At 39.1% G+C, this 23,018-nt stretch overlaps 1 protein-coding gene across 5 annotated transcripts in view; it reads left to right on the forward strand.

Annotated features, from left to right (window-relative positions):
• The window catches only part of SATB1 (SATB homeobox 1), a 125,466-nt gene that overhangs the window by 71,002 nt on the left and 31,446 nt on the right, over positions 1–23,018 (forward strand). For all 5 annotated transcript variants that reach the window (XM_054992058.1, XM_054992054.1, XM_054992055.1 and 2 more), the window contains 2 exons: positions 11,622–11,834; positions 16,258–16,413. In XM_054992058.1, coding sequence (XP_054848033.1) covers positions 11,622–11,834; positions 16,258–16,413 — 369 coding nt within the window. The remainder of the gene's footprint in view (positions 1–11,621; positions 11,835–16,257; positions 16,414–23,018) is intronic.

Below are 23,018 nucleotides of genomic sequence, written 5' to 3' on the forward strand. Positions count from 1 at the left end.
TTTGATGATCTGCTTTTAAGAGTTGACTTTTTGTTTATTTGTAAATTCCCTTTTCCTGTATGTGATGGCTCACATCTGTACAAAATTTATTTGCAGGACTTTGTCTCCTTTTTAAAAAAAATGTAGTGTGTTGACTGTATGCACTCCCTTCCCCAGTATAGGACTTTCTTACTTAAGAAATCTACAGATCAACTTCATATATAAGTTGTCTGCTAATGTACGACCAACCTATGCACTAATCATTCCATGCTGTAGATTGATTGCACATTTATTTTCTTATGCACAGCTGAATAATTACCATTGCCAGCATCTGTGTGACTTCTAGAACAATATTCGTGTGAGATTATATTGTACCAGAAGCACACTGTTTAGTTTAACCACTCATTCTGCTGTTTTCACCATTGAGCACTATATTATTTATTGCATTTACATACCACCTTTCCATGAAAAGCCTCTAGGCAGTTTACATTTTAAAACATGAAAAAATCTGTATTAGTAATTTTTGTACCCACATTTCCCCTCCCCCCTAATTCTTGAGAGAACTTCCTACACCATTATGGAAAAGTCAATTTTGTATTTTTTTGGAGTGTCTTTACTTTATCAATGTTGAGTTTTATTAGTTAAAATAGAACAGCCTGGTCCATCAGACTGAACTTTGGAAAATGTCTTTGATAGGTTCTTAAACAATAATTTATTGAAAACTCAGGATTATTTTCAGCTCTGTGACTTCTTCCTTTGAATGAAAGGAAGAATTTTAGCACAATTCCATCTGCTGAACTTTAATTAAGCTGAATCTTTGGAAGATAAGTTTGTACAATGTTTCAGTATGTGGAATTTATGGAAGTGACTGGTTATTTTTGTTTATTTTGGTCTGCTTTTCTTACTAAGACTCAAGGTGAATTACATAATTTGTCAGTGCAGTCAGTAGGGTGAGGAGACATCTAATAATCGCAGAAATCTGAAATGGCATAAGTATTAAACATGATATGTTGAACAATGCAAAAAATAGTATTAGATAAGTAGAAATATAATGGAGTGAGAGCAAGGTAAACAGTTAGCAAGAGATACTACATATTAGGAGTATGGTGCACAATCCTGTTCCTTTCATTGAAATATCTTTCTGAATAATTCTGTTGGTATTTCTTTTACAAAAACGCCTTATTGAACAGATCTATTTTACAAAGTTTTCAGAAATTCTTCTCTTTTACGTAGTTTTCAAACAGCCAGAAGGGTGGGTCTTTTCTGGTCTCTTCTGGCAGTCCATTCCATAAGGTGGAAGCGGCTACAGAGAATACACGTGCATGAGCAGTTGTTGATCTTGCCCATTTGCAGAAGAGCATCACTAGAAGGCCCTGTTGAGAAGACCCTTGTTGTCGTGTCAGGATATATTTGCAGCCCTGCAGATATGATGCTTCAAGGACATGAAGGGCTTTGTATGTGATAGCTAGTACTGCAAATTGAACCCTGTCACTAATGAACAGTAGGATTACCAGGTCCTTAGGAGGCCAAATCAAGGATGGGAGGGCAGTCGTGCAGAGGGAGTACTTATCTTGCACCCACGTCGCACCTGGAATGAAGTCATTCCTGGTGCAATGTGGGTCATTCCAGGGGAAGATTCAGTGAAAATTGTCCCCAAATGCTAAATTTGGAGCCGATTTTCACTCAATCAGCCCTTGTTGAGATCCATTACTTCCACGTCGCACCAGGAACAACATCATTCCTGGTGTGATGTGCGTGTGGGTGCTCCGGAGGATGTGGGAGCGCTCTGCCCCCAGAATGGCATTCGCACACTTTTCTCTCCCCACCAGCCAAGTAAGAGACAGTGGTGGGAAGAGGCTAGGGGCAAGGAATTCCCCACCTGCACCGGGGGAATAGCAAGTGGAATGGGTGTAGTATGCAGAATGGGTGTAGTATGTATGCTCCATCTGGTTTCTGATCATAACAGAGCTTCATCAATCTCCACTAAACCGAATTTCTGAGCAGATTGTGAGGAAGACCTTTATAGAGTGCATTATGGTAGTGTGGATCCAGGTAGCCAGATCAGCCAAGTCAAGGTAGCAGGCCATTTTCCCAGCTACACTAAGTTGGAAGAAGTAATTTTTTGTCGTTGCATTAACTTGGCTATCTAGCAGTACTTTTGTGTCCGGTATAACTCAATGGCTCTTAACTGAGTCAGCAAGGGTCATTTGAACCCCATCAAAAGTGAGAAGCATGATGTACTTCAAGACCTCAGGCTACCCTATCAGCATTACCTCCATCTTGTCAGGGTTCAGTTTCCATTTTTTCATATTCAGCCATTTAACCACAGCAGTCAGACAGAGGCTCAAAACATCTGCTTCCATCCCTAGGGGATTTAGATAGAGATATTTGGACAGTGAAAAGCTACTGGAAAAGTAGATTGGTGTAGTTAAGAAAACAGTGTTGTTTAGCAAATAAAAAACTATTATATTATGATAATTGACTGTTACACAGAGTTCTTGTAACATTTGAAGACTATGAAAACTAAATATCTGCTCAAATAGCACTCTTTGTCAGTGAACTAGGACAGGCTTGCTAAGCCCCTTCTGCTGCTGATGGATCCCCCACCATGAGCAGGTGCTTCCTGCTGCCACACCGCTAGCCAGTGGGAGGGAACTGTTGGGAAACAGAAGAGGATATTGGGATCATCTGGATGTGCTGATATGACTTCCCATACACTGAGAAATGTCAGTACAACGCCAGGGACTCTCTGGTATTTGGGCAGAAATCTATGGTTGCTTCCTCCAGCAATGCACTGTTGTCACTTCTGGATGCATGGGGAATGATCACACATTGCTAGTGATGTAATAACATCACCAGCAAGCCTCACAAAGTGCTATGTCCTCACAGACTCCCTGCTGGTTGCCAGGGAAGACGTGGCAAACCTAACCTAGGAATCAATCCTATCAGTGCTATCTATTGAATTTTCTCAGTGGTGTTAGAACTTTAGTGCTCATTCTTACTTGCTACTGTGTGACCACTATAGCTAAGGTTTAGGTTATTACTTCCTTGCCTAAAAAAAGGAATTGGCAAGGATAACTGCTTAAACTGTTTCCAGTGGAGCAGACCACAGTTTGGTGCATGTGTTTTCTAGTATTCCAGAAGGCTGCCCAGAGTTGGTGACTGCAATCAGACAAATAAATGAAAGTTCTAGTAGTAGTGTTCCTTTCAGCTCCAACCCATCTATCTAATGCCCCTCTCAAATTTACTTTAAAAAAAATCTCATGTAGTATTTAATGTAAACCTATTTGCAATAAGCAATTTAATACTTAAAAAATAAAGTAAATTTGTGATGTTGGAGATTTTATATTTAGGTACACTTTATTTTATTTGCAATGCATCTGGTTTATATACAGGCAAAACAATTGACAACAGTTTGTAGCTCTCAATGTAAGACTTCAAGATTTTGCTCATAAACATATCCGAACCCTAACATGTTTTAGGTTACTGAGGTTATTACTAAGTATACATCCTTTTTTGTTAGTGTTGCGAACAGACCTGGAAAAATATCCAGTCCCTTTATTAGAGGCTTAACAAGTAATTATCAATATGGCATGAAAAGCTTAAATGGCCCATTTCCACGTATTAAACCTCTATCTGAAAGACAGGACATTTTTTCCCAAGCCAGTTGCAATCCTACTTATATTCCAAGACCCTTTGCATATGCATTATTTCAGTTTCCCCCATGTTTCCTTATACATATATTAGTTATTTTAAAAATTCTTAAATCTGAAGCAATTGATATAGCATAATAGTTAATCACAATTTATTCTTAAATAGTATATAGTAAAGGGGGGTTGAATATATAAGAAGAAAATTCAGTAAGTTTCCATTCATGTTAGGTGTATTTTTTTTTTAGATGTGCCCCAGAAAAAAAATGCACTCTGCATCATATCCTGAGCTGGTGTCCCTGTTGAAGAGTTTCATTTTTAGGGTTTGTGACTGGAAAAAGTCTGAAGCAAGTTTTCAGCCTCTTTTGTTGAGCAGTGAAACTGAAGTTGTTTAGTTAACAGGAATTGCTAGTTAAACTGGAACCTGTCTAACCTGCGGATGTACTCAAAATTAAGTATCCCAGCCTGCTGCATTACATAGGCATGCAGATTTGCTCCCAAGTATTTCTTGTTGTGTTCTGCATCCATGTGGACTTCAGGCTCTCAAGGAGTAGCACAGAAACTTGTCTGAAAAAAAATGTGTGAGGGGGTTGATTTACTTGTTTCTGGAAACAATTTTGAAGAGAGAGCTGGCAAATATAAGCCCAATTCTGAACAGCTTCAGTTTCATAAAAAACAGGGTTCTGCAATGTACATTTAGCTGTTTTAAGGGTACATTAGAGAATTGCACAGATCACCCAGCTAGGCTTTCTTATCCCCCCCCCTCTTTTTTCCACTTTCATTGGCACACTGCTTATTTTCCAGTAAAATGAAGAATGAAGATGGATTATTCAAAACTGATAACAGTAATGGACCATCCTGTAATGTTTTATTGAGTTTGAGTTCTGTAAATTATGTGGTGGAGGGAAATTTTCCTGCTTAAGTATAACAGAAATTGCCACTGTATTCATATAATTCTTCATAGTATAATTTAAGAAAAAGCGCACTACCCATATCACTGTTTGAGTAAAAGGTAAAAAGGTGCTATTACACTATCATGACAGCTCTCTTGCTAATAAGCGACAAAGATAAATGCGTCTGCTTATAACTTACTTGGCAGGTCTCCAAACTTGCGGGTGGAGTTTGAAAATAATCTTCCACCTGGATATGAGATTTCAACCCACTGCATTTGAGACAGATAGCACATGAGGATATTCTGCATATTTGGGGGGAAGGTTTCAGCAAATCACATTTTTCTTCTGAGAGCTTTGAAGTTCCATAAGGCTGATAAAATCTATCTGAATCAGTGATTACTTTCAAAGAGCAGACAAACTGGGGGCCAGGCAGGCTATGTTTTAGTTCATATTGGCAGACACTTTAATTTATCTCCCATTTTAAAGAATTCATAATTAGCTTTTGAAAGTGCTGATATTTATTGAACATTTTTGTGCAATTACTAATGAGTATACTTGCAATAACTTGTGAAGATTTGTTTATTTTTTGTGGCTGTGGTTTAAATTGACTTCTGCTGTAAGGGAAAAGATTGGGCTGTTGAACTAGCAAATTTAAGCACGTATCTCGATGTTCCACATATGGCAAAAGTCCAATATGAAAATTACACCAGATGCATTAATGGAGTAATTGTTAATATGGCTAGTTATGACGTAATCATACTAGTAATGTTTGTTTTGTGGTACTTCAAGGTTTATAAAGTAAATGACTGGTGACAACAGTTTAGAAGATATATGATGGGGTTAGGCAATTTTATTTTATAAGATCTAGACGTTCAGATATGTAAGGGATTCACAACTAAAGGTCCAAAAGGCATATCTGTATGCATAAAGAGTAGAGATGGGCACGAACAGAAAAAAAAATGAACATGATGTTCGTTGCCATCCACAAACAGGGACTCACGAACAACCACAAACATGACCCTGTTCACGAACATGTTCATGGTTGGCTGTTCGTGGGGGCCAGCAGGCTCTCCTCCAGCCATCATCCACGTCAAGATCCCTACTGCACCACTCCCAGAAACCTGACCTGAGCAGGCACCAGGAAAGGTACCAATAATAAATAATAGCTTGTCCCCAGAGCCTGGACGCAGCCCTGGAACTTGAAGGGGTAGATCCCTACCACACCACTCCCAGAAACCTGACCTGAGCAGGCAGCAGGAAAGGTACCAGTAATAAATAATAGCTTGGCCCAGAGCCTGGCAGCAGCCCTGGAACTTGAAGGGGTAGATCCCTATCCCACCACACACAAAGAAAATTCAAGCTCCAATGCACTCTCTCTATCAAAATACCAGCAGCAACTCTCTCCCTCTCCACTGTCTGCAAACTAAGCCAAAGCTGGGAGCCCCCCTCCCCCCTGGTCTTTGTTCCCTTGTGACAAATTTGGAGCTCCACACTTGAAAGGAAGACCTGCCTATCAAGCTAAATTGGGCTTAGATTGGGGTTTCCAGGGCAACAGCAGGAGTTCAGAGTTCAGACAATCCCTGTCTAAGTTACCAAGGGAATTGATTGCAGGTGCCAGACTGTCTGGCTTGACGAAGAGCAATGAACGTGGCTTGCAATGACCACCTGTTTGTTTAGAATGGGGCCTCACAAGCAGCTTGTTCGCGAACAGTAGATTGGGCTGTTCGTGGCTTTTTTTTGTTCGTGTTGCTGTTTTGCCCGTCTCTAGTAAAGAGTACTGACTGTCTAGATACTTATCAGAGGGTCAGGGAGAAGACATAACAATTGTGGCAACTGTACTTTGAGAGGGGCTTAGAGAGGGGTTATGGAAAAGCCTCTGCTTTGCATGCAGAAAGTCCCCAGTTCGATCTCTGGCATCTCCAGTTAAAAAGCGGCAAGCAGTAAGTGATGTGAGACTTCTTCCTGAGATTCTGGAAAACCACTGCCAGTCTGAGTAGGAAATACTGATCTTGGTGGAGTGATGGTCTGATTCTGTATAAGACAGCTTCATGTGTGTACTTCTTGTAAAGAAGTTGAGGATATATTTTCTATATATGGGTGCCAGTGTATACTTTCTGTACTATTCTCAAACAGGGACTTATTGGTATGATTTGACAGAGTGCTGCAAGAAATAAACACATTAAATAATTAAAGGCCTCTGAGACATGGCACACCTTCTCCAAGGGCAAATGTTTCTGGTGTATGTTTTCCTTGGGAATGATTGGAACACTCAATCATTCTTGATGCAGACATGAATAATACACTTCTTTTAGAAAAGGTCCTTTGTTACATCTCTGCATGAGTATATGCTCGCAACAACAGGCACGTCCAGAGTAGCAGCTCACTCAGAAATCCTGTTGGCTACCTTTTTTGGAGAACAGGTAATTCTGCTATATCTCAGCATTGGCATTGCAGAATGTTTTGCTCAGGAAGACAAGATGAGAAGTTTGTTAGTATTGCTTCTGCCTAGGGTTACCAACCTCATGGTGGGGCCTGGAGTTCTCCTGGAACTACAGCTGATCTCCAGCCTACAGAGATCAGTTACCCAGTAGAAAAGAGAAACTTTGGAGGGCAGACCCTATTGTATACTACAGAATCTTGAAGAATCAGAAGTCTTAGAAGAACATCATGTCCATGCTGAGTTTCCTTGTGTGCTTCATTTATACCCTGCTTTTTCTCCCCAAAGCAGCTTACTTTGTTCTCTCATTAATAATCCTAACAACAGTCTTAGGAGGTGGATGGGGCTGTGTGTGTTACTGGCCCAAGTGAGCTTCCATGGAAGAGAGGAGATTCAAATATGGTTCTTTCAAATCTGACACTAACCACAACACTATACTGACTCTTCCCTCCCCCATCCCATCCCCAAATCTCCAGAAATGAAGATGAATCTGCCTGGTGCATTAAAATAGTACAGTTATCAGTATTAGTGTACACTAGAATGTACACATTTTTAAAATACAAAATATCATTAAAACAGTCTATTAATGCTTGAAAATTGGCTGAAATTATCATTACAGTTTTTAATCCATCTGAAAAGTATATTTGCAATAACTTATACAGATGGGAAGAACTACTAGGGTGGGTTTTTTAATTAAAACTGATTTTATTTGTAGTAGTTGCAATCTTAGAAATATGAATATGAAATGTGAAATAAAGATACTGAACAAATATACCGATTTTAGTCAGCATTCTCAATAATAGTGATATTATAAAAACAGTGTGCTTATATACCACTGTTCTAAACAGATTAGTGCCACACTCAGAGTGGTGAACAAGTTAGTATTATTATCTCCACAATACAACTGGGAAGCTGGAGGTGAGAGGAGTGGCTTAGCCAAGGCAACCTGCAGAGCTGAGGGCAGTAGTGGGAGTCGAACTAGCAGAGTGCTGATTTGCAACCCAGCCACTTAACCACTATGCTACAGTGATGCTTGCTTGGAGACAAATCCTGTTGCAATCAACTGACTTTCTTCCAAGTATAAATGGTGAGAATTAGGCAGTAAGTTTTAAGGAATCTGAATCAAGCTTTGTGGAAAAGTCAAAACCTTTTACTTAGTTTTCTAGACCTGAAACATCCCTGAAGAACCAGTTTGTTCTGTTGACCTGAAAAGCAGAAAATTAAGTTTAAAATGTATTGGGCACTTAAAACACGGAAATCCCAGCGCACTTCTAGTTTGCTACTCAGTTTGTAGGGTCTTAAATTCTGTGTTTTGTTAAACCAGGGATATTGACAATGCAATCCTGTTGACTTCAGTGGGCTTAGCCTGGAATAACTCACCATAGGATTGCACTAGAAAGTCACCTAAAAAATTAGATGAATCTAGGAATGTCCAAAATAAGACGCCCCTTCCCAGCCAGACACAGAGCGGCTTGGTCGGGGGCCGCATTTGCAGCCCCATTAGAAGGGAAGGCTGACTGTGCCTTTCCCAGGCATCCAGGGCTTTGCTGGGGTGGGCAGAGCTTAGGGCATATAAGCCTGCTCTGCCCCCCCTTCAACAGGCAGTTGCCGCATTTGCTTGGCCCACCTACCCTCTCTTTTGCATTGCAGGATTAGCCAGATGCTGTTTATCAGTGCCAGGTAGGATTTTTTTCTCTTCTAATTGGCTTTCGGGGGGGGGGTCACCTACCTTGCACTGCGGAATGTGTTTAGTTAACTGGTTTGGTGGAGCTGTAAATAGTTTGGCCACTGGCAGGTTAGGATGGAAAATGAGTGGGCCGGTGACCCCCTTGGCACATCCTTATTGGTGAGGAATTGGGGTCTGTCAGGAGTGGCTGGTGGGCTGTACGGTAGCCAGCTGCGAGGGCAGACTGCCACATGGCTCCCCTGTACAAATAAGGCCCTCCTGCTGTACGGAGAGGTGCTGCAGGCTTGGAGGGGGAACCATTTGCTTGGCCGCTGGGTACAGCCATGCGTTTGTATGGCTCACCCCTGGGGCAGTGAGGGCTCACCCAGACAGGTCAAGGCGGAGGTCCAGAGCAACCCCAGGGCTTGACCTCTACTGCTAGTTAGTTAGATCCCTTGCCGTAGTGACAAGTTATGTTGTATTCAATAAAGTGTCCCAATTTTATTCCCAAGCTTTGTGTCTGCCTTTCATTTCAACTGGGGTGGGGGGCACATGTCCCTAGTCAACTAGTTTATAGCTTTAGATTCAAGAATTTTTTGTGTACATCCTCAACAGTCCTAAAAATATACCTGGATTTTGTATTTTTAAGGCTTACTTCTTCATCTTAGAAGGCAACTTCCTTTTTCCCTTTATCTTTGTGCATAAACGTTCATTTAGAATCAAAAGCTGAAGCGATTGAAAGAGAATTAAAGCAAGGCATAGAGTTTATAGTTCTGCTGAGCTGCCTTGAGCAAAAAAAAAAGGGTATAAATATTTTAGTTAATAAATAATATGTAGAGATGGTGATTAATTTTTTTAATATGTTACCCTTCTTCAATGGTACATCATACATGAACTCCTCCCCTACTTTTTTCCCTCACAACAATCCTATAAAGTACGTTAAGCAGAACATCCATTGAACCTAATGGTAGGGTGGAGATTTGAACCCAGCTCTTCCTGGTCTGAGTACAAAATTCTAGCCGCTACACCACATTGATTTATGAATGAGTCAGAAGAGTCAGGAGTAGAGATGGGCACGAACCACAAAAAAACCCAAACCATGAAGTTCGTGGTTTGTGGATTTTCATGAACCACGAACTGGCACGAGCAGGGGCCAGTTTATGAACCAGTTCGTGGTTTGTGGGGTTTAAATGCCCCTTTTCGGCCACTTAGCAGCGGCAGGGAAAGGGGCATTTGACAGTTTAAAGGGCCCTTTCCTGCCTTGCAAGTGGCAGGTCCCTTTAAACTATCAGATGGCAGGTGGCGGGGGGATCCCCCCCAGCCCCACACTTAACTTGCCATGTGGGCTCATGGTGTTATCCCCTTCCTCCTGCGAGGGGCGGGAAGGCTGTTTTTGGCCTCTTCCGCTGCTGCGTGGGTCCGCAGGGCAGCGAAGGAGGCTGAAAACAGCCTTCCTGCCCCTCAAGTGGCAGCCATGGCGGCCAGTTGAGGGGCGGGAAGGCTGGTTTCAGCTTCTGCCACCAAAAACAGCCTCCCTGCTGGCTGTGGCAGCATTTGAGGGGCAGAGAGGCCTTTTTTGGCCTCCTGTGCTGCTCGCAGCCGCCATTTGAGGGGCAGGAAAGCTGTTTTCGGCCTCCTCCACCACCCTGCGGGCCCACGCAGTGGTGGAAGAGGTCAAAAATGGCCTTCCCACCCCTCACGGGAGGAGGGGGAGGACGTCGTGGGCCTGCAGGGCAAGGTAAGTGGGGGGGGGCTGGGGTTTAGGCAGTTTAAAGGGACCTGCCACTTGCAAGCCGCAGGAAAAGCTTATATGGCCATTTCCCTGGGGAAATTGCCATTTAAACTGCCCCGTTACAACCCAAATGAACCAGTAGACCAGTTCGTGGAAGTGCATGGAAATGAGCTTCCACGAACCACTGGTTCACGAACCACAAACTGGCCTAGTTCGTGCATTTTGGGGGGTCATAATTCGATTTGTGCCCATCTCTAGTCAGGAGATTTCTAGTTCATTGTACACAAAAATTACTCGGTTGTGAAGAGTATAGGTAACCCCAAACTGTCTACCTTTGAAACTTGACTATAAATATATGTAAATCCTGGATTTATCAGATGAGTTTATACTGTATACCTGATGGAGTGGGTGAGGATGTGTTTGTATGTGAAATACGTCTATGTATCTGAGGATAATTCTTCCAGGTTTTTTGTAGAAAAGGAAAAGAAAAAAAGTTAATTCAATAGCTAGATTTGAGTCCAGTGGCACCATAGAGACCAACAAGATTTCCAGATTATGAGCTTTCTAGAGTCAGCACTCCCTTCTTCAGTTGCAAAGGGAGCTCTGACTCCTGAAAACTTACACCCTAAAAATCTTGTTGGTCACTAAGGTGCCACTGGACTTAAATCCTGCTGTTTTACTCCAGACCAACACAGCTACTCACCTATGACAATAAATATGTATGTTTTTCAGTTACTACACTTTTTAATGATTATTACTTTTTCAAATATTTGGGGAATGGGAAAAGCAGAGTATGGCTTTCAAAATGATAATTTACACATAGATTCCCCCCCCCCCCAGTGGTTCCAAATTTCCAGGAAAAAGCTCTCTGCCATTGTCGTTTGTGTTTGTTTTATTTCAGTTTTGAATAAGAGTGATGTAAAATGCTGCAGAATTACTTGGATTTTATTTATTCTTATTATTGTCTGTCTTAGAAAGATTTCATGGCAAGTTAAGTCAGTAAAAAGAGGAGCCCAATTAAGCAGATTCAGTTTGTATTGTGCATAAAGCAGATGCTTAATAAAATTAAGACTACAATTGAGGCTCTCTTCTGCATTACCTCAATTGTCAGTAATATATCCCTATGCAGGATTAATGCCTTTTTTTACTGCACGTTTTCCAAAGTTAGAGAAACAAAGAAAAGAATGATTAGCAGTGACTGTATGTTGTGCAAGACTGCGTAGCGTAACTGTTTTTTTAAAAATATATATTCTTTTCTTTACAGGGCTTGCTCTCAGAAATCCTGCGAAAGGAAGAGGACCCCAAGACCGCTTCACAGTCCTTACTGGTAAACCTTCGGGCTATGCAGAATTTCTTGCAGCTGCCAGAAGCAGAAAGAGACCGAATATACCAAGATGAAAGGGAAAGGAGTCTGAATGCAGCTTCTGCTATGGGCCCCACACCTCTTATAAGCACACCGCCCAGCCGACCTCCACAAGTAAACTATTTTTCATATATTTCTGATCTCCTTCTTGTTAAAGCGCTGGTAATGTCTGAAGAAAAAAAAATCTTACCTGAGTAATTTTTTTAAGATACAATAATGAGGGTTTTTTTAAAAAATTGCACAAGCATTGTCCTGAGGCATTTGTTAATCTTTTAAAAACTTGTAAATCTGTACAGGCAAGATGCTGTGAAGCCAACAGACAATTCTAGCTTTTGGCTTCAGAGGATATAGCCAGGAAATACACACAACCTCCTCCATCATCCCCTCTCCCACCCCTACCCCACACAAGCACACTTTTTTGTTTTTTGTATAGGCTAGGGAAAAGAATACAATCTAAAGAGATCCTCAAATTGATTACACTTGTGTGGTGACTGTTAAGGCAGTACAAGGATTTGGACTGTGTAAACCTTCCATTTGAACTGTACTCCATCCATTGTGGAGGCATTTCCCTGATGCACCACTCACTGAAAGTTTCTGGCCTTGCTTTAGTGGAAGCACCCCTAGAACCAGAGGGTCTACTGATTTTGGATCTCTGTTTTGATAACAAGCATTGCTGGAAGTACAAAACATTATCCAGATTCCATTGAAATTGTCGAAGCTGACTGATTTCTCAAGAAAAGAATACAAAAAAAAGCTAATTCCAACAATCCAGACAAACTCAAAATACATATATAATAAATAATAGAGTGCAGAAAGTATCAAACAATTGCTCAGCAATTCAAAGGAGTGGTATTTTCTTCCTCTTTAGCTATAGGGAGCGATTATAGTGGATCATTGTACACTGAGTGGTCTTTTGAAAAAAAAACTGTTGATACAGATCAGATTTCAGTGGAAATCTATCAACTTTCAAATTCTTGCAAGGATTTGTTTATTGCATAGTTGAGTACTGAGCACATGTTTGATACTTTCTACATTTATTTGTTCGTTATGTATGTACTTCGTGGAATATGTAAATGATTCAATATTAAGTAATATTTTGCTTTAGTTCTTTGCACTTCAGTATTTTTTCTTTGTTTGAAAATGGTTCCTGAATATGTGTAAAAACTAGGTCAAGCGTAAATCAGACTTAAGTTTCTGATCAAGAGATTTCTTCACTCCTCATGGTTTCAGTCTTCTGGGTGCCAAGATGGAGTCCATATATGTGTGGTACTCAAAATTTCTAATTTCAAAGGATATCTTTCTGTGTACATAGCACTTTATTAAGATTGTTTAAACACCTTTGAAATCTAGGTGCCTGGTCTTTCTCTAAATAGAAAATAGTTCTAATTGACGATCTGTGTGCCAAGTCTTATTTTAATGACACACGTGAAATGGCCAAAATATAAAATACAACCTTCCATCCTTAAGAAACCACCATGGAGAGGAGAGTTAATGGAAACACTCACACTTAAATATAACTGTACTTCCAGGCGCCACCGTAATAATGGAGTAGTAAACTTTGTCCTGATAAAAAGCCATTTTGAAAGCAACCACATTTATTATACCTTTCATGCTATTTGCAGAGCAGAACTAAAAAGTAGTTTGTTTTGCCTGGAATGAACTACTTTATGAATTTTAATGTATAATGTAATATTAAAAGCTAAAGCAGGATTTAAAAAGATTTTTGTTCCTAAAACTAAAACAGTAGTTATGGGAATACATTATAGAAGGTTTTTTTGTTTTATTTTCACCTGGGAAAAATAATGTGAGCTCCCATATTTGTGAAAACCTGTTCATTTACTTACTTGGTTTTTCATCAGTTTTTCCTTTGTTCAGAAAATATGAGTAACTCCTGAATTTCCCACTTTTATAATTAGCCTTGTAAGGAGATGAATAAATACAGTTTAGCTAGAAAAGAAGTCTTTTTCTAAATAGGAGGGAAATTACTCTTTCTTAGTCTCATCTTCTCAGAAGTATATGGCAGAAATGGTAGTAGTTTTGTTATGATTACAAATAACTGATTACTTTGATGCCTAGTTGTACTGTGTTTTTAAGATGTACACTTTCAGCAGGCATTTGTTTCATTTTGCAACATGCCATATGTACTGACGTAGCTATATAAATAACAACATTAATTATGAGTTTTGGTGGTGGTCCATTTTAACATTTTGAAGGTTTTGTGTTCTTTACTAGCACTTTTTTCTCACAGAGATCTCTCTCGAGTTCATTTCTACCTCTAACACTAAAATCTCCTCTCAGCAAAATATTACAAACCACTGTTCCTTTTTGGAGTAGATTTATAAAGTAGAGCACAGTATGTTGTGACTGATGCTTTCCAAAGGGAAAAAATAGTTTTATAGATAGTTTCCTAAAGGTTAATTAGCAATATCAAGTAGTGCTCACCACAACATAGCAGACTAATCATTCAAGCTATTTGTAATGCTTTCAGAGAAAGTTAGGAGAGAAAAGAATTGTTTTTTAAATTGCTTTGTTGTTCAGCCCCATGTTAATATATGCCAAGCATTCATTTCCTCACCAAAATAATTTGATAGTATCCTTTTTAAAATGTTGTATCAGTGGTATTTACATAGGGTATTGAGTTGACTCTGTGATTTGAGAAAAAGTCTTTGGTTGCTGTAAGTAGTCTTTGCATGAGGCCTTTTAGAGAGTTGTTCATAGTAAAATAAAATGGACCAGATATTCCTATCTGCTAACATTAGTATAATTTAATCATTCTCTTTCACCATGTTTCTGATTTAGCTCATTTAATCCATGTGGGCCCACTTTTAAATCATTATTCTCTCTAGTCTTGAGAAAACAATGAAGTACTTCAGTATGTAGTGGCTTGATGCAATTGCCACCTTATTCTAGTTAACGGAAAAGAACCAGTGCAGAAGAATAGCCGGTTTGATGGCTACAGAGGTCATTTAAGGCAGAGTGGCAATATGCGGTATTAATATTCAAAAAATGTTCCAGCTTAAGACACATTCAGCAATTGGAGTACATTTAAAGTTAACTAGACAGTTTGTCTAGAAAAGCATTAAATTGTTTTTGTTCTGTGTGGAGAGATTTAGAAACAAGACATAATAGGACAGCATTGTAGATTACTTTTAAAATAAGAAGTTAAATTAACCATTTTGTTTATTTGATACCTAACACTGAAATCCTTCTCTTCCTCTGAGGAGCCATGGGCAGTACAACTCTCTCTCTCTCTCTCTCTCTCTCTCTCTCTCTCTCTCTCTCTCTCTCTCTCTCACACACACACACACACACACACACACACACACACACACACACACACACACACACACACACACACACACACACACTTGCTCACTTACCACTCACTCACCACCTTCAGGGACATTCCTGAGGTTAGGGACACTTAGGAAACCAACTAACTCCAGCTCTGTCTTGGCATTTCTCCCTTCTACTTCAGCATAGTACTTATACTGGAACAATGCCTCTGTCCAGCTGGTAGAGCTTCCTGCTATGGAGCTCTTAGTGAGCTTCCTAACACTTTTCAGCTCAGGGTTTAGAATTGCACTGTTAGATTCTCACAGCGCTGTCTCTTCTGTGTCCTCCCTGAAAGCTGTTAGATCACCTAAAGCTCAAGGACATTCAGCTATAGCACTGGCCCCTTAGAACAGCCTGCCTGAACAGGAGACAGTTCATATATTGGCTGGAATTAGGAGACGGTGTAAAAGCAGTCCGGTTCAAAACACCTTTCGGTGAAGGATGAAGTTCTGCTGTACTGGGCGGGTGAGAAAGAGAGCAGGGACAGCTTGTATTAGAGAATTTCATTGCTTTCCATTACTATTGTTTAACTTAATTTGAGCCACTATTTAATTTATTTTGTTTAGAAAATGTTTATGCCACCTCTCCAGGCTTCTACCCATGGCAGCTTACAAAATACAAATAATAAAAAACAAACATTAAAAGATATTCATTAAAATCAGGCATTAAAAACCCAGTCCAGTATGAATAGTGGGAAAGCATGGTATAATTCTGTATGTACATGCAACGCTCCATGGAGATTAGGGTGAGAGACAGTGACTGACCCAAGGTTACCCAGTTAACATTATAGCTCAACAGAAATTTGAATTCAAGCTTCCCCAATCAAAATCCAGCACTGTAGCCATTCCACCACAATAATGGAAAATAAAGTGAAAGACATTAACATGGTACAAAATTGAATGGACACAAAACATTTCCCTGTTCTTGGTTTCTAACAGTGGAATACAGTTTTTCATTGGCGATAAAAGTTCATTCAGAGATTTGTAAGTGTCTGGTCTATTTTACCCATTTGAAAGGCAGCTCGAATGAAAGTTATAATTCTTTCAATAACAAGCATATTTATACAAAAGTAAACCTCTCTGGTTTCAATGTAACTTCTAATTAAGTTAGAAGAGTATCGTGACAATTTTTGTGCCTTTTAACTGGATGCTTGTTGTTACTTATTTGGAAAGAGGAATGACATTCATATATTATTGTATAGGTAAAACCAGCTGCTATTGCAACAGAAAGGAATGGAAAACCAGAAAACAATACTATGAACATTAATGCTTCCATTTATGATGAGATTCAGCAGGAAATGAAGAGAGCTAAAGTGTCTCAAGCATTATTTGCAAAAGTTGCAGCTACTAAAAGCCAGGTAAGGGCCTTATCATTAAGGTGACTTGTAGTAAAAGATTTTCCAGCATTTGTTCCAATATAGAATTTAGTTTGGCTTTATGGGGAAGAATGCAAGACAATGGAGAGATTATGGATGTAGTCTAGAAAATGTTGAGTGGTCTAAGAAGGAGGTAACTGCTTAATTCTGTTCAGGGGGTCTTTTTGAGTAGTCCTACCATTCTTTGTATTTTGAAATATTATGTTGACCAGACATTTTTAGAAACGGTACACAGTTAAGTAGGACAGTTTTTGTTTTGATTCAGCTATATGGGGGAGTCTTCAAAGGTCTGTTTTTTCTCCATGCTAATGTCATAAATAGAGCTCTGAGTTTGGCATGTTTTGTTAATTTGAAAGACTCTGCTGTTGAACATAAGAGTCCATGTTTTAGCTGATTCATGGATTTGTGTATTCTTTGTAAAGTTTGTCAAATAGTTACATGTTTTGTTTGTTCTGGACCTGTTGCCAAAAATTGATTGGAATTACTTTCCTTCATTCACTTCTCCCTTAGTCGGTTCTTCCAAGTTATGATGGGAAGTGTGGGAAGACACATAAATCCTTTTAATCTCCAAAATTGGGTCCCTATTTTCTTTAGTGCATTAATTATTCCCCCACACCAAATTTGTTCCAACCTATCTGGTTCTTGGTTGCATTCAGCATAATACAAATAGAATGATGAAACTTACTTTGATATGATATTTACTAATAACCAAGTGGCAAAGATCTGAAGATACATAAATCCAGAGCCATGAACAGACAAGACAGATCTTCCTACATATCTGAAAAATGCCCCATGTCTGCAGAAAAATCTGAAATCTAAATAAAAATACATTAGGAGGTTTTAAAAAGTCCAAAATGATAAAAGGAGCAGCTGTAGTTTTACATGTCCTCAGTGGCTGTTGCTAGGCAACCATAACAGTTTAGCCAATATTCTAGGCTTGGTTGCTATCTGTAAAAGATTGTGGGGCAGGACCCTTTCTAGGACTGTTTTGGCCTTTGAGTGGAGGACTCATTGGGGACTGGCCCAGAAGCAACCACTCTTCAACTTGATACCACATGACTGGCATGATTCACCTACGCTTGGCTGCTTGCTACTGTTCAAGCAGCCACCCCAGAAAAGCCAGTGTAGGGCAGTGATTAGACTTTCAGAGTTGGATCTGGGAGACCCAGGATTGAATCACCTCTCTGTTGGGAGACTTTGATCCAGTCATATACTCTCAGCCTAACCTACCTCTCAGGGTTGTTGTGAGGATACTGTGGAGGCAAGGAGAATGATGTAAGCTCCTTTTAAGTCCCCGCTAGGGAGAAAGTTAGTTTATAAATAAATCAAATTAAGAAATATAGATTGAGATGGCGGGTAGATAAAAGTTAAGTTGCTTGGTGGGTTTGAAGAAGAGAAGGACATAGAGAAAGGTGAGCATATGGAGGCTGCCAGGCGGAGAGAAAGAGGAAATAGTATAGGGAAGGGCATACAGGAAAGAGTGAAATACCCCTGCAAGTCCATGCAACTGAGCCCGGCTCAGCAGGCACCATGCAACTGGGCCATAGGGAAGAGGGTGCCAGGAGGGGGAAAGAGGGAAAGGGAAAGACTGGGGGTAGACAGTGACGGACTCAGGGTCACAGTACGCTTCCATGGCAGTGTGGAGATTTGAACCTGGGTCTCTCACATCCTAGTCCAACACTCTAATCACTACATTAATTTATCAGATCTTCCCTCCACACACACACCCAATCCTATTTTATTCTCACAAGAGAGAGATTAGAGTGACTAAGTGACTGGCCCCTGTTGTTTACCCAGGGAATGTTATGGATAAGAATTTGAACTCCAGTCTTCACAGTTTTAGTCAAGTACTCTAACCACTACACCAAATTGGCTCTCTTACAGGGTGTAATATTGACATTGCCTTAGAAATCCATTTAAAAACTACTGTAAAGGTTTTTGATTTTAAGCACCATCTGTCAGGCTTGGTTAGAATGAAAGTAGTGCTTGCCTGAAATCTGCGTTTAATTTTTAAAAATTTAAAAACTAAGCTGGGTACCATATGAGGACATTAAATACTGTTAATTAGAATGATTGATAGATATACTAATGACGCTGCAGGATTTTTATCAGCATAGGCATCATACCCAATAAGTGCATGTTAAATGTATGTAGTGTGTTAAAAGTATGGAGTCATACAACTTTATGTACAGGTATAGAATTACGAAGGAACAGTACAGTGAAATGTAAGGCTAACATAAAAAGTATATGTTAGTTGCCATGAAGTCAGGTAAGACTTCATGGCAAAACACTCTGATTGTTCAAGTCTTTAAAACTGCCTCAAGCTAGAAATTCATGTTTAAGTTCTAAACTGACAGAACATGACCTCTTTTTTATTAAGTGTTCATTTGAGATTCAAGTGGTGCCTTTTGCTTTGTTATTTAAACTTCAACTTTGGAAATGTTTGCAGTTGGGAGTCGCTCCATCTTTTCATTATATAGAAAAGATGTTTCTTTTTAAAGTTATATGCTGTAAGGAATACTTAAAAGGATATTTTGGAAATGTTATATCAAAATGATTAAACTCAAGCTGTGGACTGTAAAAAAATTATAGCTTTACAGGCCACATGCCTGCCTACCCTTCAATCACTGTCAAAGTGATAATTTCTGCAATAATATGTTTCTTTTATTGTGGGATTCTAAACACCAAGTGCTGTTTAAACATTAAACTGAATTGTTTATGTTAGCGCTGTACTCAGTGTGTCATACATCAGGCCACTATAATCTCTCATGGAATGTAAAATTCTGTCATGAATCATGGCTTGTGTATCGGAAATTACTGTAATTTTGATTGGAAATTACAGGGCTCTTGAAATGTTTCTAATTATGATAGAATGTTAACCGCGACTTCAAACCTGTGTGCTTCTTTAGATGTCTTTTATTTTCGTGTGAAGGTTACGCATTAAAAAGAAATATCTGCTGTCTGAACCTTCCATGTTACCCATCCTTTCTGTTTTCTGCTTACCATTGATACTGTATCCATAATGCTATTTGGTTTTGTGCTGGGGGAGGATTCCCCATTGTTCTATCTATACTGTGATAGTCATTTCTTCTAACTTGTTTTAAGTTTAGTGTGCATTTTAGTATTTTAAACAGAAGAGAAGGAAGATCCAAGAATTCTATAAAACATGTCATTTACATGCAGCTGAAAATAACCGAGTAAACAAAATAATGTGAGGAGATTAGTCATCGCAATAACTAGTAGTCTTGTTAAAAATGCATATGACATTGCACATCCTCCAAATTATTACTGTCCTAAGAATATTCATTGGGGAAGGCAATGACAAACCACCCCGTAACAAAAATTCTGCCAAGAAAATGTCGTGATGTGATGTCCCCCCATGGGTCAGTAATGACTCGGTGCTTGCACAGGGGACTACCTTTACCTTTAAGAATATTCATATTTAATTCATACATGTATTTTTAAAAATAGCTTGCTTATTATTAGAGAATGACATACAGATGAACTATAACTAATACTGAAAACCTAATTTTCATTTGCACTCTTTTTAAAAGGTGATTTGTCTCAGTATAAACCTATTGATACCCAGGTATTGATCGTGATTCCTTACATCCCTGGTTTGTATTAACACCCCTCCCCATATTTTTATATAACCAGGATTTCTCAAATATGTAGTGCTCCAAGCTTAATATATGTATGGTTTTAGCAAGATGGAGTTTCCCTTTTGCTATATAGTAGTGCTGTCACTAGAAACAGCTGTTGTTTGGTAATTTGAAAAGCATCATATTATATGGCCCTGCCATTTCTCTCTCACACACACGCATACCAGATTCTCTTATTACTTTATTAATATCATAATACTGGTTAAACTGCACTGGTGTTTTCCTAGTATAAAGGTATTAAAGTAATTTTTATGTTTCCATGAAGAACAATTCATTTGACATATTCATACTAGACAATTATTTTGAAAATTAGAGTGGTTTTCACATTTTTTAGTCCAGTCTAGTCATTTTTCATGTTGCTTTTACTTACCTCCTTGTGTCAGTTTGAGCCCAAATGCTATATTCAGAATAAGCATTTTAAATAAAATATTCTTTTCCCTTAACAGATAAGACAGATATTACTAGAAGAAATTTATATAATAATACTAGAGAAAAAATCACCTACTTACTGTACATACCTGAAATTTCAAATGTACAAAACAGACATGATCCAGCATAAGTTGGGAACTTTAAGCTCTTTTGGTTTGATAGCAGAAGTAATCATGTGTTTAGATTTCTCTGTCTGCAACCAGTGGAGCTGAAAATGTATTAGGTTTTATTGTGTTCAATATATTTTAGCTAAATATGTCTACATAACTAAAATAAGCAATCTTAAATAAGTTATCTCCTGGAGGACAGTTTTTTGTTGCTGGTATGTAAATACACCGCAAAATATACAGAGTTATGTATACATTTACATTCTGTGATGCCCAAGAGAAATGAATTGGACTTTAATAAGCTCTTTTAAAACTCAGGTTTGCTTTGAACATTCCTTTGGAAGTAGACAGTGATCACTGCAAACAAAGTATTTAGCACCTCACAAACTGAGCCCTTGTTTGGTCAAATCTGTTTTTAGAATTTAAAGAGCTCTACATGTGCTTAAAACTCTTCATATAGTCAAGAGATAATGCTGGCCCACTCATTTGCTGCATGTTACAGTGTATTGCCTAACTTCCGGCATGTCTATCTTTATCATTCCAGTTGTTCAGTCACTTAAGTTTAGCTGAAATTAATAGGTTTGCATAACATGGTAATGAACTATATATTCAATTGGTAGTTGTTGCATGAAGATTTTATATTCTGACATTTTATTAGGAATGTCCAGAGCCTACCCTTTTAATTAGAGCTTCATTGTAAAAACTGTTTACGCTAAGGAAAAACATAATACAACAAATATTCTTTTTTTCCCCCTGAAATTAAACTTCCTTAACATATTCCATGCATAGTTTTATTTACTTCATTTATATCTGTTTTTCCCCCATGGATACCCAAAACAGCTTACATTATTTTCCTCTTCTTTATTTTATCCTTACAACAACTCTGGGAGGTAGGTTAGGCTAAGGCCCAAGGTCACCAAGCGAGCTTCCATGGCTGAGTAGGGATTTGAACCTGGGTCTCCCAGATCCTAGTCTGATACTCTAAACTATACCACAGTTGCTCTGAGTCACTGCGTGTACTTGTCCTTACTTAGTCTTTGCAGTGTTTCTCATCTTCACTCTTAACTCATCTTCACTTCACTTCTACACAGTATTAGAGATGGGCACGAACTGAAATACGAACCAAAGTTCGTGATGAACTGGGCTGGTTCGTGGTTCGCGAACCAGCGGTTCATCAGAGCTCATTTCTGATGAACCGCCATAAACTTTAGGCTGGTTCATTTGGTTTGTTTTTTGGTTTGTCACTGCAGACAGCCTGGCACCGATCAATCAGTTTCTTAGGCAACAGGAGATGGACTTCCTGCAGACCTTCTGCTGGCCCAGAAGTGGCCTTCTGCTGGCTTGGAAGTGACAATTTGCTGACCTGGATGTGACATTTTCATGAACCAGTTTGCGAACTGGGGCAGGTTCGTGAAAGTTCATGGTTCATGATTCGTAAAATGCGATGAACCACAAACCGCACAGTTCTGGGTTTTTCTGGTTCATGCCCATCTCTACACAGTATCTACTCACAGGTCCTTTCTTCCCATCACACCTATACTACCTCCATATTATCATCTCTAGTTGAAATAACTGAGTTTACAGTGTTTCGGAACATACACCCTTCACTTTCCTTTCTATAATCACACTTTAGAAAATTTTGAGCCTTTTCTGTTCATAGGTGTGGTAATAGTTTTCTTGAATTGTTTATTCCTCCACTTCATTTGTGTCCTACAGAAAAAAGTTGGAAATAGGCCTTTAGGTTTCTGGCACACAAGTTTTTTTTTTTAATAGCAACAGGGCAAATAGACAATCATTCAGTTTTATATGTCAAACCAGAGATTATATAATTGCTATAGATTCTACATCAATTTTCAAATTTGGGGGCATTCACTACATTAAAAGCAATTGGGCAAAGATGAAATAAGATAAAATAAGTTTGAAGGGAGCATTCCCAAGCAATAGGGGTTTTTCTTAGAGGTCATGGGGAAAGGCTTCAAAAGTAGTCAGACTTTGGTCATAACCCTTTCTGACCTGTTCTATCTGTTGGGCAGTGATTACTTATACAATAGAAATGTCATCCACAGCATTAACTTCATTTATTCATTCTTCAGAGTTTTAAGATATAGTCGATTCATTCCCATTATGACACCATTATAAAAGTCCATCAAATTTGAATGGCGAGAAATGGAGACTCCCAACCCCTTCAGGAGTTCTAGTCATTACATCTACTCCCTAAGTATACAAGCTGTCTTGAACCTAAGAATTACAATGGCAAGAGCCTCAATGATTAATGGCATTTTGAGGAATGGGAGTAGAGATTCATTTTCTACCCCTCCATATTTAAAATTATTGCTATAAATAGAGCAAGAAGTGCAGTGGGACCCCCATTTATTTTCCATCCCTCATT

This window comes from Eublepharis macularius, chromosome 11, assembly GCF_028583425.1.
Source record: "Eublepharis macularius isolate TG4126 chromosome 11, MPM_Emac_v1.0, whole genome shotgun sequence".
Lineage (NCBI taxonomy): Eukaryota > Metazoa > Chordata > Lepidosauria > Squamata > Eublepharidae > Eublepharis > Eublepharis macularius.